We start from the raw sequence: 17,618 nt of genomic DNA, 5'->3' as shown, positions 1-17,618 counted from the left end.
ATATTTATTTAAGGATATAACACTATACACATTTAAAAGTACATTTTAATATTCAAACTTGTTAAGAGAAACTTCATTTAAAAGTGAAAATATTTTGAATGTGCCTGTTCATCTAAACTATTGTATGTAAAAGTGATGTTCTTCCTGAATTCCTTGACTTAATCCCTCAATAATTTAAAGTTCTTACAATAAATATCTATTTTTATTTAGAGAAGAGTATCCAAAGTCGTACTTATCGAGTCTCCCCTGTGACATTAGTCAGCTTGCATTCAGTAGACTTTAAGAATTCCGCTCACTATCAGCGAGACGCTTGACTCATGTGTGCAAAAAGGTCAGTTAGTCAGACTGTCGGACGGTCTGGGCGTCGCGTCGCGTGATAAGAGACAGCAACACACGAGGAACACCACCAGAGAAAGAGATAGAAACAGCGGCAGGGACAGAGACAGAGACAGATTGACAGCCGCCCACATGTCTCGCAAAAGATGCGGAATTCGCGGCGAGAATGCAGGCAAACTGGAGATTTTTCGTGTCTCCAATCAGCTTTATTCGGTTTTCTTTTTTCTGAGGGGTTTTTTCTCTGGGGTTCGTGAGGAAAATTTGTAAGCACTTTTTTGTTGCTGTTGCTGTTGTTGTTGTTGTTGTATTTTGTGCTTTGTTTCTTCTCAGCTATTTTGATTTGCGTTTTCCATTGTCGCTGGCTTTTAATGGCCAACACGAATTTGACTCTTTGCTGCAGAGAGTCGGGCAAAAGAAAAGAAATTGCAATCAAAATGCGAGCAAACGTGTCAGTTGCCAACGTGGCCAAGCTTTTGGCTGGATTCGGACTCGGATTCGGATACGGATTGAGATTCAGCCTCAGCTTCAACCTCTCGGCTTCGGTTTCAACTTCAACTTGGATCGTGCTGCGATTTGGATTTGAATTTGGCAATTGGCGAGAGCACGAACGTTGAGTTGAAGTTGGGGAAGCCCGCAGGCCCCGAGCATTAGAATTGAATTGCAAAGAGCTCAGACAAAAAAACCCAAAAAAAAAGAAAGAAACAAAACCCGGGTCCTTGCTTCCCAGCTCAACTGGGTAACCCCTCTCCTGCAGCTCCCCCAACTGGACTTGCGTGCTATATTGGCCATTTATCGTCAAATTAAACGCATATCGCTGTCAATCTGCGCCCAAATTGGACACAGTCACAAAACGGCAGTCAGGCAAGCAAAGCCAGCACCTTGGTTTGAGTTATGGCTTTTTAAATTATCCAGAAAGATTATTTATTATGTTTTTATTACATAAGAAAAGAATAAGGAAAAGAATGGTTCCTTAAACAAAAGTCTTTGAAAACCTGCATTCTTTGATTCAGTGTTTAAGTATAAGTATTTGCCTCTTTGTTGATCAAAAATGTTTACAAAATGTAATGTTAAGTAAGCTTTAAAAAGATTTATTTGAAAACAACATTGTTTAGGAATTCCCTCTTTAAAGTGTGATATATTTAAGGCAAAACCATTTTGACCACAAAAAAGTCACCACTGAGACCCACTGTTCCAATGGCCGGCAGCCTGAATACTTATTTCGCTGGCTTCCACCGCCGCAGATTGCGTAGCTCTTGGCTTAATAAAATCAAAGTGGCTAAGAGCCTGTGTGGAGCTGGAGGAGCTGCAAGCTCCAAACTCACAGCTCTCTGGAGGTCCCGGCAAGCTTCACACTTTCGGGGGAAAGTTTCGGGGAAATGCGAGGAAAGGAGGCAAGAGGACAGGCACTTCGATTTCGACTCCGCGTTGGACTCCTTTCGCCAGCTGTCAAGTGATTGGATACGGACGTCTGACTCCCAGCTTGGACTCCAACTCTGGCGGTGAATCCCTTTAAGTGGGCCAAGCGATGAAAGTGAATCTGCGCTCGAATCGTTGGCGGTTCATTAGTAATAATTTTTGGCAGCTCGCGGTGGGTGAGTCGTCTCATTAGCGCGAATGGGTTTTATGCAATCGAGTGAAATGAAATGGATTTGGTTAAGGATCCGATTCCATGGCATCCTTGACCCCAATGGCCGCTTGTGGCGTTAATAACTTTGGCCAAACTGGACGGGGAACTGGTAATGGTCATGGCATGGCAACTGGTCTGATCTGATCCGCTGTCCCAGCTCTGACTCTGTCACAGGCTTTGCTCCACTGGCATCGTATCCAAGACGGTGGAGTATGCTGGTCTCTGATCTGGTATGTCGACTTGGCCCGGCTTGGCATGCGGCTAGATTTATGGCCTGTGATAAGTTTCAGGCGTGCAGCAAATAAGAACGAACATGGCCGAGTAGAGGAACGCAGCTCAACCTCGACGGGCCGGGCCGAAAAGGAGCCTGCGACAAGAACAAATAAATTGCCAAAGTGCACGGGGAGAAATTCTACAAATTGCAGAGAAACTAAAGAAATCTCTAGCTAACTTCATTCTCTTTCATTAACCTGCAGAATTTACTTAGCTCTATGTCTTTCCCCTCTTTAAACTTTATAAACCATTAACCTTAAATACAGGAAGTCAAGTTCCTTTTCTTCAGCTGACAATATCCTGGTAAAAATAATACAAAACCATCCTTAATCCCCTATTTTTCTCTCACTGCCTGTGCACCCCAACTGGTTCTCAAGATGCGGGAGAATGCCAGCTCCAGAAGGTCAGAAGAACACGTACCCATATCGCAATTTATATATGCACACATCCAGTTCGGCTTGGTTCCGTTTAGTTCAACCAACAGACCGCAACCGAAACAAATAAATATATACAACAAAAATATATACTATATACATAAGAAGAAAAAAAAGTGTGTAAGATGATGAAACTTGGTTACCATTCTGCGCTTCTTGGACTCACTTTCACACACATATGCCAATGGAAAATATTTGCCATAATTAGCCCTGCTGCGAGACCCTTAATTAGCCAAGCCCCACTGGCCAGGCCATGGATGCCACCAAAGAAAAACTGCCACCAGATCCAATTAGAAAGCCGAAAAAATCTTTCACTCAGTCACTTTCTGTTTTCTTCTTGGCCACAAAGAGGATACGACCCGATCCTCCTGCTGACTTGCGGTGGCCGGATGACAACACAGAAAAATCGAAATGGCAAATCATGTTTATTTTGGCCAAATTGCAACTGGATCGAAAGGGCAGCAGCTGTCTCTTGAGCCAGCTCGAGGCTTGACGAGCTCCGCTCCACTCCACTCTCCACTTCTAAGTTGGCATTAAATTACGGAGAAGAGTTTTCGGTTCATTTGCGGTTCGATGGCAGCAAGAATTTCAATGGACTTTGGGCCGCACTCCTCATACTTCACAGATGGCAACAATGTCTCTGTGGCCACTTTTGGCCAAAAACAGAAAAAAACCAGCAGACAGCGTCGGCAACTCCGGCAAATGGGAACGCGTCTCTGCGTCTCCGTTTGCCGCTGTTGACCTCAAAATTTTCGTGGCTCGAAATGTCGCTTTGTCTGCCTTGTCCGCTGGAGGAGAAACAAAAGTGAAATTTCTTGGCCGTGTGTGGGTTCAAGAACTAGCCACCGAAAAAATAAAAGCTCCAGCTTCACAGCCGGAAAATGAAACCAATGTTCGGGCTTGAAGAGCAGAGAGCCAACGGCACCTGGCCAAAATGCATTTTCACCTGGCCTGTGTTAATTAATTAAGGCAGCAGCATCGGCAGCAGTTCGGCTCATAAAGAAATCTTGCTGCCTTCATGGCCAGAAGTGCATACAATGTGTGGCTGGCAAGTCCGGAACAATGGATTCCGCAACATAGGTGAAATTTTCCCCTACATTTTTCCGGGGGCACAATGTTGTGCGAGTGTGCACCTGTCGCAAGAGCTGAGCAATTATTTGTTATACTTTTTTTTCCCCCACCCCCTTTATTTTGTTTCCTTCTGCTGAAAAAATGCAAAGGAAGCTGGCAAAGAAGCTCAAGAAGCTAAAGCTAAAAAGCCGGCGGTTCGAGTTCAAAGACAAGCCAAAACAATTTAACTGGAATCTGGCTAGAATTTAGCGCTGGCAGGCGGCTTTGTTGCTGCTTTTTGTTGATGTTTTCTTGCTGCCACTGGTCTGTTGGCATTAATTAATTGCAGAGTCGAACGAAGCCTACGAGTGTGTGTGGTGTGTGTGTAGTGTGTGTGGTGTGTGAGAAACGAGTCGGAGAACTAATGAGCGTTAAGAGTCCGAGCCGGGCTTAACTGAACTGAGCCGAGCTGAGCTTGAAGCGTTCGACAGGCATTGGAAATGAAAATGAAATAGAAGACAGGCCGGGAAAATGCGAACGAACAGCGTTGATGGGATACTCTCAAAGTAATTACAATAGAACGTGTATAGGAACGGAGAAAACTAGTCAGACTTCTTGGAAAAAATTGTATACAAAAATTATATGAAATTAAGTGGAAAATAAATAAGTTAAAGCATAACATTTTATTAATTAACAAAAAATATTACCAACAGTTGAATAAAGAGTTTTTTTTTCGCAGCATTTATAATTATACAAGTCAGTATAATAACCAGCTTCTTAATACATTTTCCCCTTTTATTTTCCTACAAGTACGTACTTAAATTTCCACTTTAACCATACACCTAGCTTAGTTCATAAACCTCAGCCCTATTAGCCCCTAATTTAAATATCCTTTGCACCGCCTAGAGTATAATTTTCTCTCTATATATATATTATTTTCAAGCAGCTTGTCTAGTTCTTTAGTTCTTTAACCAAAAAAAAATCCCATTAGCCCCTAATTTAAATACCCTTTGCACCGCCCAGATATTAGCCACATTTTTTTTGTTTTGAGGCGTTGACCAGATCACTTGGCCGCCCCTAATTGCGCAACTCTCGATGGGATCGTTCGGGGTCTCTTTGCCAAGATCTCTTTTGGCGAAATATGCGATCATTTCCGCAGCTAAAAGGAAAGCTTGGCGCGGAAATGAAGCGGCGATTAAGGTGCCCCACTCTGCCTTCAACTCGATCAGCTCACGAACACTTGAACTTTACCAAGATACAAACATATATTACAATATATGTATATACTATAATACAGAAAAGATTCCATTGCAGCAGCGTCAAGTGCTTTGGCTGATTCGGCAGAAAAAAAGAAGAAGGCAAGCTCCAAAAGGGGGGAAATACAAAAAACTTAAATCTTTACATCTAAAACCAAAATATTTTTTTCTTTAGAAATCTGCGCACTCATCTAAAGCAAAGAAGAGACTGAAGAATGGACAGGGACGACCTTCGTCAAGCCCAATGGGTCCACCATCACCCATTACCACCAGGGGCCCATTACAGTTTGTTTTTGTCAGAGATTCCGGCACTAACGCTGGGGCGTGGCCACAATTAATTCGATTGCAGCTATAAATAGCCCCCGAAGAGATTGCAACGCCCAGCGGCGCGCGAGATAGGTGCGTGGAATGTGGCCTAATCGATGCAAAAATATCTCAGACCGACCCCAAAACTAGTTCTTGGCTTAGAGGAGCTTGGCTTAGAGGAGAGGCGAGACGAGGCACAGCGACCACCGCCATCAATGGAGTGTACACAAAGTCTTTCGGTTGTTGCGAGTCGGAGTTGGTCTAATAACTGGAACTAAAGCGTGCGCCTTGCCAGTAATTAGCGTTTTGTGGAAGAGCTTAAAAAGTATGGAAAAAGATGAAAATAAAACGTTACAAATGCCCGAGAATAAAGCGGTTCAATAACCTGCCCGCCACCGTCGTCCATCGATCCGCGAATCGATCCATCCCAACCATCCATCTATCGATCCAACCATCCATCCGTCCATCGATCGCCACACGGGCCATTCTCTTTCGTCTTCTAAGCCAGGCCCAAAGGCTATGAAAAAGCATATATTCATATACATATATATGTATACATATAGTATAGATCTCCGGCGATTTCGCCAGGCGAAAGGGGAAGCCACCATACAGCGGATAGATGATAACAATCGGCATATGGAAGATGGGGCCACAATTAAGAATGGAGATGATTAATCAACGGCAACCCCCTGCCGATGGTGGGGGCTTTCGGTGATAAGGTCAATGCTGTTCCAATTCTCAGACAGGCATTTCTCCAACTTCGCCCAGCTATCGTCAACACCATCAAGCGGCACTGGGAGAAAAGTGTGGTCAAAAGGGGATATTTTAAAAGAAAAAATAAATATAACAATCTTCTATTCTAATAACTATCTATAAGATAAAGTTTTCTAAGCTAATATCACTCTGTTATCTTTTTGAGAACATTTCACTAAGCTCTAACAGTGTGACCCTGCTATATGCAGAAAGGATATTCTTATACAGTGTGACCTGGCTCTCGTTAGAAATTACATTCATAGCTTTCCCCCTGAAAAAACGTGTCCTTGCAGTGTGGCCTTGCTCTCTGGAAAAGCTTAACATTTTAGAACCTTCTTTGAACCCAAATTTGTAAGAAAACCTCTACAAAACACAGATATAGAATATTTCTCTCCCTGTACCATCATCTACACACAATGTTCTTAGCATTCTGGTCTGCTCTGCTCATAACCTCTTTTCCTCTGGCTGCCCATTTCTCTTCGAGTCTCTTTTGTCGACTGTTTGTGCCACGCTCGGAGGCAACATTTAATTGATCGGATTCACTTTGATTGATCGGATCGTCGCTGTTGATAATGGTACCGTTAATTTGGTAAATTATTTTGCATTTTAGACGTAAACCAATCCATTTTCAAATGTGTGGCATTCACGGCCACCGAACTATGGAGCTGCTTGCCGGCTTACAATAATTCAGTTAAGGTTAATGGGTGACGGGGCAAATCAAACAGAATCGACCACATAGGGCATACATATGTGTATCTCTCTGTGTGTATCTAATGACAGAATGGGATCATTGGGGGCACAAGTGAAAGAGAAGCGCAACATTCTGGGAATTTGGCAGCCGCAGAGTTATCATTAAAAGTAATTATTTTATTATGGCAGCAGGGGAGGAACCTTCCATTAAAAGAAGCTCACATCGAAAACAAACTTTCTAAGCTTCTGACACGTAATAAATTTTATGTTTTAAAGTTAAATACTTTTTCAAACTCGTTTTGTATTAGGATATAAATTATGAATATGAGCCATAAAAAGTTTAATTACTTTTGACTATGCATCGCCGAGAATAGACTTCAAATAAATGTCGTTATTTTTAGAACCACACCTTGAGCCACATTTCTACAGCTTCCTTATCATAACCCCCTCACCTTATCTCACAAGCAGCAGCAAAAAATAAAAAATAAAGTAAAAATAAACCAAAACAAGCAACAGGCTGCCATTCATTCATTTGGCACCGAGAAAACAACTTCACACGCAAGTCGACATTCCTACGGCTTCATTCATTGCCAGTTGTCCAATTAATAATTCGCATCCTGCACCTCGGGGGAGGAGGATCAGGAGGAGCTGGAGGAGCTGGAGGAGCTGGTGGAGCTGTGCCAGATCGATCAACGAACGGATTCCCCCAAGTGATCCCCAAAAATAAACAAAACTCTGCCAAGTGGTAAATGTACCGTTTGGGATTACTTTTTACCATCATTTCTTTTTATTTTTGGGTGACTGAGTGACACAGAGTGGATGATGCTCGGGGGAAAATACATATATATGCATATATGGTTGTGCATATGGAATATCGAAAACGAAACTTCCCCGGGGGTTGGGCAATGCAAATGGAGGTCAGACCCATAATTCAATTAGGAACCTGCAGTGGCCCGAATATCGAAAATCGAATTCCCAGACCCCCAAGACCCACTGTGCGTGGGCTTTGGCTCCAGCTCCAGCTCCGGCTTCGATTTATTTGTTTGCGTTTTCAGCCTTCACTTTTGTTTCATTTGCTGGCCAAGCCAAGTGAGTCAGCCGTGTGATTGGAATTCTGCGCGCTTTTGAGGATTTATTAACAAGAATAATAAAACAAGAAGTCCAGAAGACGTCGGACAGAAGACAGAAGACAGAAGAAACCCGAAACCGGTTGTGGAGAGTGTCTACACGGAGAACCGTGGATCCGTCGCTGAGACTGAAGACTGAGACTTGGACTGAGACTTACCTGGACAGAGCCGGCGACTGATGCGGAACTGAAGCTGGCGTTGCTTGTGTTGCTGTTGATGTTGCTGCTGCTGCTGCGACTGCATCCTCCATTGCTGTCCTTGAGCAGGAGCTTGGACACCACCGAAATTTTATTGTTATTCTCCATTTGCGTTGGCTCCATTTTGGCCAAATTCTTTTGGCCAACAACGGATACCGGCTCGCTCAAATCGGTGGCGTTTCCGTTTTCCTTGTGATTTCGCATTTTCATTTAGTTTTGCTCTCTCTACAGAGTTTTCTTTTTCGATTAGAATTGGGCTGTGTTTATTGATCGATTTTCATTTCAATTTCATCTTTTGGCCAGCTTTAAAGGGAATTTATTTTTATTTATTAATTTATGTATTTTAAAAGGAGAAGGATAGGATTAAATATTCACAAGTTGAATGTTATTTGAACGCACAATATTTATTTATAAATTTGTTTATCTGTAACTCAAATTCCTGTGGAAACCCAATAGAGTTTTAAAGGAATTGAATCATAATAGTTTTTAATATTTTCTTTTAGGGTATGTCAGGAAGTACTTTTATATTTAATTATTTTATTTAAACACTCTAAAATGATACTCAAATCTATGCCTAAGAGGATAAGCTCTAGAAGAACCTAGATCTGAAAGTTTTAAAATATTTTCTTGACTGTTCAAAAGGTTCAAATCAAAAGTTATTTCATTAAATTGTATATTTTAATTTCACACTATAAAACACTATAAAACAATAAAGTTTTAAGAGATTTCTGCAATTAGTTTCAGAGTTTCTCCCTCTTTTTCCACTGATGTCTTATAATGATTGCCGTCAAATCAATTTTCATTTCAATCGCATTTTTCTCGGCCACCTCTGGGCGAGACCAAGAGTTATGATGCAAGCGAAAAACAAAAATACATGAAATTATATGTGTTAAATTATTTTAATTTGGTCTGGCGACATTTTTAGCGGTGACTTTTGGTCGGCTGGCTGGATTGTTGGATTGCTGGCTGCTTTGCACTTTTATTTCTGTTATCGGGGTCCGGTCTCGGGTCCGCAACTCGCATCTTTGGAATGCAGTGCAGCCAAACCAGTAAGACGAATATCCACATAGACGGATAGAGAGGGACACGCAGCAGACTGGCGGCGCCCGAAAGAGACGGCCTGAGGCGGAGCGAAAGAGAGGGATGGATGGGAGAAAATTGAATCGATTTCTGTTGACTGCGTCCGTAAATATTTGTTGAGTTATTTGGGTTTTTGTGTAATAAGTTGAGCGTATTATGTCTGTGTGTGGGGTAAAACATCCATACGAAAAAAATAAAGAGGAATAAATATATATAAAAAGTGAACCAGGTTTACATAACATTGACCCACGAGACGCGAGACGAGTCAAGACGAGACGAGAGAAGCGGCCAACATGCACTGAGCCACAGCAGAGGAGGGTTCGTGGGGGTCTAAGCCAATAAACAAGTTTGTTTTTGTTTTATTTGTGCATTTTCAAATGCGATTTGGCGACTGCATTTCGTTTCGTTTCGGTTGGACAGCATATAGCATATTGCATATATAGATACTATATGGCGGCCCACGCAGTGGGGCTCTTCGAAATGTCATCGTTTTATGTATGGTTTCCATGCAAATTGATGTCCATTAAAGCCGCAGTTGCAGTTGCAGCTGCCACTTCTGGCCCGTAAACTTCAAGTGTTTAATGCATAATTATGAGTCGCTGGAGTTTGCTGCTGGCTCGTCCCCATAGAACTGGAACTGGAATTGGAACTGCAGAGGCTTCAGCTTCAGCTTTAGCTTCAGATACAGCTACAGCCACACGGCTTCAGATTCAGCATCGACTTTTGCCACAGCTCCTGCTTCTACTAGGCGAAAACTGGATTCCGCCAGGCTGTTGACAAACCCAGACATACTGGTACACTGGCAGAAAGCAGAGTCCTTTCAAGTCCTTGTATATAAAGCTAAAACTATATTAAATGGAAGAGTCTTAAAGCGGGCCTAGATCTGAGACTAGAACTTAAGTATGGATTACTTTAAAAATTGGGTATCGAATCTCAATTTGCTATTAAATATTGATGGCGATTTAAGCTTCATTTAATCTGAACTCTTTTTAAGCTAAACCTACTACCTGGTTATAATGAAATCTCATTAAAACCACAATCTCCTTTCATTTTAAAGAACCTAAAACACTCTATGCTTCCTCTTTTTGGAAATGCTTAAAATTTTCAACCCCAAATTCCGTTCCTTCTAAGCTCTATAATAAAGATGATATATTTAAAATTAAAAATCTTATTCAATGTCAACCCATTGATTGGTAATTCAAATCAACCTATTCGAAACCTCTTTTCCAATATTTCCAATAATATTTTTCTCCCCCTGTAAAAGGCAGAAGACCTAGGCCCAAGCAAGAAGCCCCCAAAGAGGAAGCCTGTTTTCGGGATGGGGCCAAAGTACGTGGTAGATAAATCTGCTTGCTGCTGCTTTTGCTGTTCCTGATGCTACAGGAGTGCAATGACATGGCTCTGTGCACTTTTCTCGACTCCTGTAATCCTGGACTTTCCACAGTCTATATATCTCTTTGCTGCCAATGCCTCCACACTCGGAACAAACTAACAATTTGTTAATTATGGCCTTGGGTAGAACTCATTTGTCGGTCATTTCCGAATAATCATGTCGACAACTTGTGAGTACTGTTGAAGCGTGGTACTCATTTCTTGTTGCGTGTTTCGGTTTTTTGGCCAGCACTGTGCGGCGAAATTAGACACTTTTGCTGGCCACAGAAAATTCCCCGTCAAAATGCGAAATGACAAATAACAAAAAAAAATTAATGCGGAAAACATGCATAAACTGAGTGGCGCCAGTGAAATGAGCACAAGCACATACACACACCATACACAACACACACCATACACCACTCCCAACCCCAACCCCGGATCCGATCCAAATCGAAATCCCAACTGCAAGTCGGCTCCCAGTTCCAATTCCAGTTAGCAGTAGCTCCCAGTTCGAGTCCCCAGAACGGGTTTTTATTGCCAGCCAATCGATGGCGAGGTCACAAATGGCTAAAACCCCGCCGAGGCATAAACACATTGATCTCTATTAGCAAAAGTGTTTTTTTTTTCTCATCTCTTCTTGGGAAAACAAAAATATTAAATAGGATTCCCATTTTACCTTCCTATTGACTGCCGGCTATCTTAATCTCTCTCGAAGAAGTAGGGACCATAAATCTCGGCGATATTGTTTTGGCAACCTTCGGTTCTTTTCTTGAACTGTGACCCCTTGTTTCCACTTGTTGAATTCCATGACCAAGTGGCGGTTATCAGCTTAAATCCATCTCCGCTGCGTAGGTGGTCATGTTCCGAAAAAAAAGTGAAAAAAACAGAGTGCTCCGAGATGGAGATTGAGTTGCCCGGATTGAGATATATACCTGAGACCCTAGGCCGCCGCGTCTTTTGCCGCATGCAAAGCGGTTGGGATTCGGGCCCAAAGGTCTCTCTAAATCCGTACTCCGTGTAGTGTCAGCTACTAACAAGCGTAACAAAGCAGCAACAAAGATGAATGGAAGTTGTTACCTGCCCGGTTATGTGTTACGATTATGTACCTGGGGCGAAGGTGTTTGCAAGGCTAAACACTGGAAAAAACCCAAGCATAGTCTGGGGGTTTCTAACTACCAAAGGAAGTTTGTTTTTAGAGTATAGAAAATAAATATATACGTTTTAGGAAATAGATAATAGGTAGCTTATACATTAAGTATCTTTTATCTATAAAGGATTTAAGTTCTTAATGAGACATATTTTATATTGAATTCTCAATCTTTCAGAAATCACAAGTTAAAGTACCACACTTTAATATTTAAAGATTAATAAGAAGTAAAATGTATTGTTACTTTGCTATTATATTGATATTGTTACTATATTTTGTGGTATTTAAAGTTCAAAATAATCATTAAAGGACCTTAACTTCTTTCTCAACTTGAGTACCTTGATTTCTGTTTAAACTTTGCATTTTAATATCAATTTTCTCTTTGTTTTTCCCAGTGCCTTATCTCAACTTTGCCAACTCATTATAATTTTGTCAATTCTCACACACTCAGGTACACTCGTACCTGCTGCAACCGCATATTCACACCAAAGGTGAAGATCGCGAGGCATTCACACTAAATCACAAAGTAAAAGAATGGGATTTTCTTTGGGGTGGGGATACACTGAGGGGGAGGGTAGGAAGCAGACGCAAAAATTTACAATTAAATGTAATTCGTTCGCTGGATTTCCGCAAAAAAGGGCCTGGCAACATCGCTGCAAACGCCTGGCAATTGCAAGTTGCAACCTGCTGCAGGTTCAATGCTTTCTTTAGTGCTTCGCCGCGCTTCGCTTGCAGCAAAGAGCAGCACAAAAATAATGGAAATAATGGGAAAAAAGTATTCCCAAGCCGCGCTTCTTGGTAGTTGCAAATGAATACACCCACACCCACACCCCTACACCCACACCCATATCCACACTCACCACATGCTGAGGGAAAGAGCCAGCAGGAGACAGAGAAAGAGAAAGAGAAAGATCGCTGAGATCAATGCCGCACATCCGAATTGTGAAACTCATTCTTCGGCATTTGTTTATGATCCTGTCAACTACCTAAGCAGATCCCGCGATCCCAACAATTGTTCCACCTTCCACTTCCGTTGTATCGCGGAACCCAGCTCTCAAATCCCAGATCCTGAATCCTGCATCCCAAGATCACTATCTCGCAGCAGGATGCTAAGTCTCATGTTTGCCCCGAGGAAGTTGTAATTGGTTTGGTAAATTGCGAAGGTCGTTGGCTTCGGGAACAAGGTCGTTCGTTGCTTGGATCTTATCATCCGCCAGTCCCAAGGTGGAAAGTATCGCCTATATATACACCAGAGTGAGAGAGTGAGATGGATACAGGCCGAGTGGAATGGGGCACAAATATTTACTTAGCGAATTCCTAGCACTCTATGCAATGCAAATATTAAAATGTAAAGTCACAAAAACCCCCGGAAAGGCTCACTAAAAAGAAGGCTACGAAAATGTTCAACTAACTATGACAACATTTAAATTAATTTCTAGGGATTTCTACATATTTAGTTAAAAAAGAAAACTAACTTTAGGAAGCCATAGTTTTATATACTGTTGCAGTTTGAAATCAAGTTGTAGGATCGTATCTAAACTCAAAATATTTGAATTTTATAAATCGGTATTTATAGACGTTTATATGAAAATTGTTGTCGACAAATCAATCTTTAAAAACTCCTAACTAATTTAATAAAGCATTAATTTAAATTTAAGTCTGTTTTAGGTTAATAAATCTGCAAACTCAGTTAAAGAATATAAATTAAATTAATTTTTTTGCCAATTTTTGTAAATTTTAAAGTTTTGAAAATTCTGAAAAAACAAAAGTTTTGCGAAACATGGCTTGGCTTTTGATGCTGATCAAGAATATATATAATATATAGGGTCGAAAATGACCCCACATTTTTACAAGCTTCTGACTAAAATAATAATACCATGCAATGGTATAAAAAGCAGACATTTTTAAGGTGAAAGTAAAATTTTCTTTGGCTTAATTATTATTTACTAATAGAAGTACAATCTTCTTTGAAAGTAATCATCAAAATATAGTTATTTATTGTACATTCGAATAATCTATCCCCCAAGGACACAATGCAGATGATTTTAACTGACACTGACAATCAAAACTCTCTCATCATCTCTATGAACACTAGTATTAAGTCATGAAAATAAACTCTTAAAAATATTTATTACCGTAATCCCCTCGATGGCCTTATGAATTCCGCCTAAGCATCACATCTTTGGGGAAAAATCTTAGAAAGTGCGATGATGATGGCTTCTTAAACAACTTGTTTTGCCTTTTTATTTTTACCTTTGGCCAAATCTTTTCCAGCTTTCGCATCCCGTTCTATCTCTAAATAATGATGAAATGGCAATTTCTTTGGAAGGTATTTCGCGAGCTTGTTGAATTCTTTTGCTGGTGTTCTCCCTTATATCTCCATTCCCAGTGTTTATTTGCTTAGCTGGGCTGACACGAGACGGGACTCCGGGACTCGAGGGGCGGAATTGAGACCAGAAGAACACACTTTTTTGCGCAATTTGGGAAAACACTTTGCATGTTTTCTTTCCACGAAATTTCAGCTTATTATGTGAGCAATTTACAGCTCCGTCGGATAAATGGAACTCGGATCTGAACCCGAATTCCCGCTGAAGGCATTCATTGGGTCTCCGTCTCCTCTCCATTTCGGTTACAGTTCCACTGATGTTTGCACTACTTAGTTGTGACAGATAAGATTAAAATTAGTCTTAGCCTGCCAAGCCGGTAACAGAGCCCGATAAGATAAAACTCTCCATGGAGAGAAAGAAACGCGACACACGCGAACACGGTCTGGGTGGGTTGCCAATGAAGTTGACAACTTGAAAAGGCTTGGGAATGAAAAGCAGATAGAAAAGCCAGTCGTCAAATATGGCAAGGTCGCCTCGCAGCGCATTCCGTGGATGTTTGTCTTCCTAATTAAATAGATCATCATCGGCGAACAACAAGCAGCCGAACAGCCCATCCGCCTGACAACAGATCTCTATAATTTAATCAATCCTCAACGGCACCACACACTCATATAAATGGGCCCCAAAGACAATACAAAATTTACGCATTTCGAAATGAGTTCAAAATACCCAAAAGCACCCAAACGTTCGTCACTGAATGCCGGGCGAGTGTATTGAACTCGGTGTGCGCCCACCTCCACCTTCGCCACCTACCTACCTTCCTGATTACACAGAGAAAAATTGTTTAATTAGTTCTATTTTTATATATCAAGTGTGGGACTTATAATCTTTAAATAATTAGAGCATGAGAAATCTGAATGATATTGCTTTCTACAATGTTGTATGATATTTGCAATTATTTGTCTAAGAAGCAGTACAGTTTAGTTCAAGGATTTTAGTACAGAAATGGCCACACTGCATGCTTTTTAATCAAACTAGGCCACACTAAAATATCCTTTTTTGAGATATGACCTGATTTTACAATGAAACAAGCTAAAAATTACTTTTGAAAGCCCTTTAAAAAATGGTCCCCCTTTAAGTTAAATAACTAGAACTCAATTTTAACAAAATTGATGACTAATCGCAAGTGTTATATTTTTCTTTCCGTGTGACAAAAGGCCCCCTTCACCTCCCACAAATCGCTGGCAAGTTGAGCAAACAAGTTTGCTTTGAAATTCTTGAGTAGTATTTGATGTTGATGCTATGCGATCCCCCCTTGTCGTCCCTGTACCACTGCCGTGACAGTTGATAAGTCGTCACTTGGAAACGACATGGACATGGAAACCCTACGCCTGCTCCGAGTTCCTTTCCCCCTTCGGGACTCGCCCATGCAACCCAAGCGCCCATTAACGCCCACTTTCCCTGGATGGCAGTGCAGAAAAATCGCCCGGTCGGAGGGAGGGGATTTGAATAATTCACTCTGCCTTTCGTGCTCTTTATCATCCGTTATCGCTGGAAGAATCGGACTTGGAATTCTTTAGCACTCGAGAAATTTTTGTTTTATTTTCTTATTTTTTCTAGCTTTGTTGTCTATGCAAATTTTTCCACTGGCTGTCTAGGTGGCTTTTGTTTAGGCCGAATCGGGGAAATCTTTTGGAATTGTGGAATATTAAAAAGTAGTTTTTTTAATTGATCTAATATTTAGAGTTAGAGTTTAGAGTTGTTTAAGGATTGAAATTCGAAACCACATGAATATTAAAAGTAATATTACTAGAAGATCTTTCTAAGGTAGTTAATGTTCGTTTTTATTTATTCGAAAATTTATTCTCGCTTGGAAATGTGAAACCTAATAAATACAAATCATATAATAGAAATCATGTTTACAAATAGTTAATGGACAACCTTTTAAAATAATGCCTGTATTTTGTTTCGGAGCCCCTTAAGCTTGAGTAGCTTCACTTTGTGCTTTGCTCGTATCAACCTTAATTTGCTCCATTTTCCTATAGTTGACTCTCCTCTACCTGCCTTATCAATTTTTCAATTGCATTAGTGTTTTTTTGTAGTTGCTAACCTTCTTTGTTCCGCGTTCTAACACTCCTTTATCAAGTCGAGAAGAAAACACCTCTCTGGTGGTTCTGGTTCTCTGAATCTATTTTGGTGGCTTTGGTGGCTTATGTAACTTCTTGGGTGTCTCACGAACCACAATTCCAAATCCAAATGAGAGATACATTTGCTTTATGAATTAAGTTTCTTACCGCAATTGTGTTCTGTGTCGAATGAGCAAAGATAATCCAAAACACGTACTGACAGACACCTATTTAGCGTTATTTTTTTTAATTTTTTACGAGGGGGTAATGATTTTTAATTAGAATGAAATAGAAACGAGTTCAAAAAATATATGTTTCGTCTTTGAAACTGACCCAAGCGAAATTTGCAGCTGCTTGGGGAGCTCCACCTTGACTCTATGCCTGTCTCTCTCGGGCGGTCTTTCTTCCAGACTATCTCGCTCTCTCCCTCTTTCTTCGGCTCCTCACATGCAGAAGACGATGAGGAAGAAGCAGCAGAAGAAACCAAAGAAGGGGCAGAAGTTTTGAAGCGCGGAAAATGGCAAGCGCCAAAAACTGGTTGGAAAAATCGTTGTATTTGTTGTTGGGGGGAAAACTCGTTGGGGCAGCCACAAAAAAAAAAATAAAGTGAGAAGAAGCAGAAGGAGAAGAATACAAAGATGGTGGAGAAAAGGGAGAATCAGAAACTTCTTTGCCACCCGCTAAAACTCTCAAAAAACATACATATTTCCAGAATAACGAATTATTTTAAGCGGAAGAACCTTTTGTCAGTCTCGAAGGTTGATCTGTGTACGCGGTTTTGTTTTTTGTTTATGTTTGCTGAATTTTGTAATTTTTCAGGCGCATTTTTACACGACACTTTTTTTTGGGTTTTTGCCGTTTTATATGCCGTTTCGTGCTTTTGGCCACTAATTGTAGTTGTTGTTGTTATTTGGCTGTGGCTTTTTCATTTGTGTTTCTTTTTTTTACGACTTCTCTCTGGCTCACTTTTGTTTTTCTTCTTTTCATTATCTTTTTTTATGAGCGCTTGAGAGCTGATTAAACTTATTCACAGCATTTTTTCATTGAGTAGTAGCAAATGCATTTAATTTTTTGTTGTGCCGTTTGGTTGCTTAATTATTTTTTAACTCACAAGCTAGCACACATGCACACACACACACACGCGCGGGCAATATGCGGACACGAGCCCCGAATCGCGGGGCATGCAACGCTCTGAATTTCCCTCGGCCTTGCCGTTCCGATTTTCCTCCTGAAGTGCACGGTGAAAAAGCCAAAAGATGACTGAAAACTGTGAGGCTCGCGATCAGAAGGCAAAGCTCGTGGTGGCACACGTCTCTCTGCTGTATTGTCTCTCTCTGTCTCTCCTCTCTTGGATTGCAAAAATGCCGTACTCAGAGGAGCCAGTATAGTCGCTGAGGGGATACCCTGTACTTTCTGAAACTACTCATCGGGATTGAATGTTTTGCCATGATGGTTATTAAATAGTAGTAGTAACTGATATTTAACTACTATTCTTGATCTTTATATATATCTTCA

General features: G+C 41.0%; 1 protein-coding gene across 3 annotated transcripts in view; it reads right to left on the bottom strand.

The window, feature by feature from the left end:
• Shrm (shroom) overlaps positions 1 to 17,380 on the bottom strand; it is a 51,632-nt gene extending 34,252 nt beyond the window's left edge. For 2 of the 3 annotated variants that reach the window (XM_020959171.2, XM_086831669.1), the window contains exons 1-2: positions 17,215 to 17,380; positions 8,011 to 8,352 (exon numbers count right to left, since the gene is read on the bottom strand). In XM_020959171.2, coding sequence (XP_020814830.2) covers positions 8,011 to 8,259 — 249 coding nt within the window. In that variant the 5' untranslated portion in view covers positions 8,260 to 8,352; positions 17,215 to 17,380. The remainder of the gene's footprint in view (positions 1 to 8,010; positions 8,353 to 17,214) is intronic. The other variant, XM_086831668.1, reaches the window with a different exon arrangement.
• Positions 17,381 to 17,618: the final 238 nt, after the last annotated feature.

The sequence above is a fragment of the Drosophila serrata genome, unplaced genomic scaffold, assembly GCF_035046125.1.
Source record: "Drosophila serrata isolate PLE 108 unplaced genomic scaffold, ASM3504612v1 contig_240, whole genome shotgun sequence".
NCBI lineage: Eukaryota > Metazoa > Arthropoda > Insecta > Diptera > Drosophilidae > Drosophila > Drosophila serrata.
Note: the sequence above shows the minus strand (reverse complement) of the source record. Positions and strands in the feature narration are given on the sequence as shown.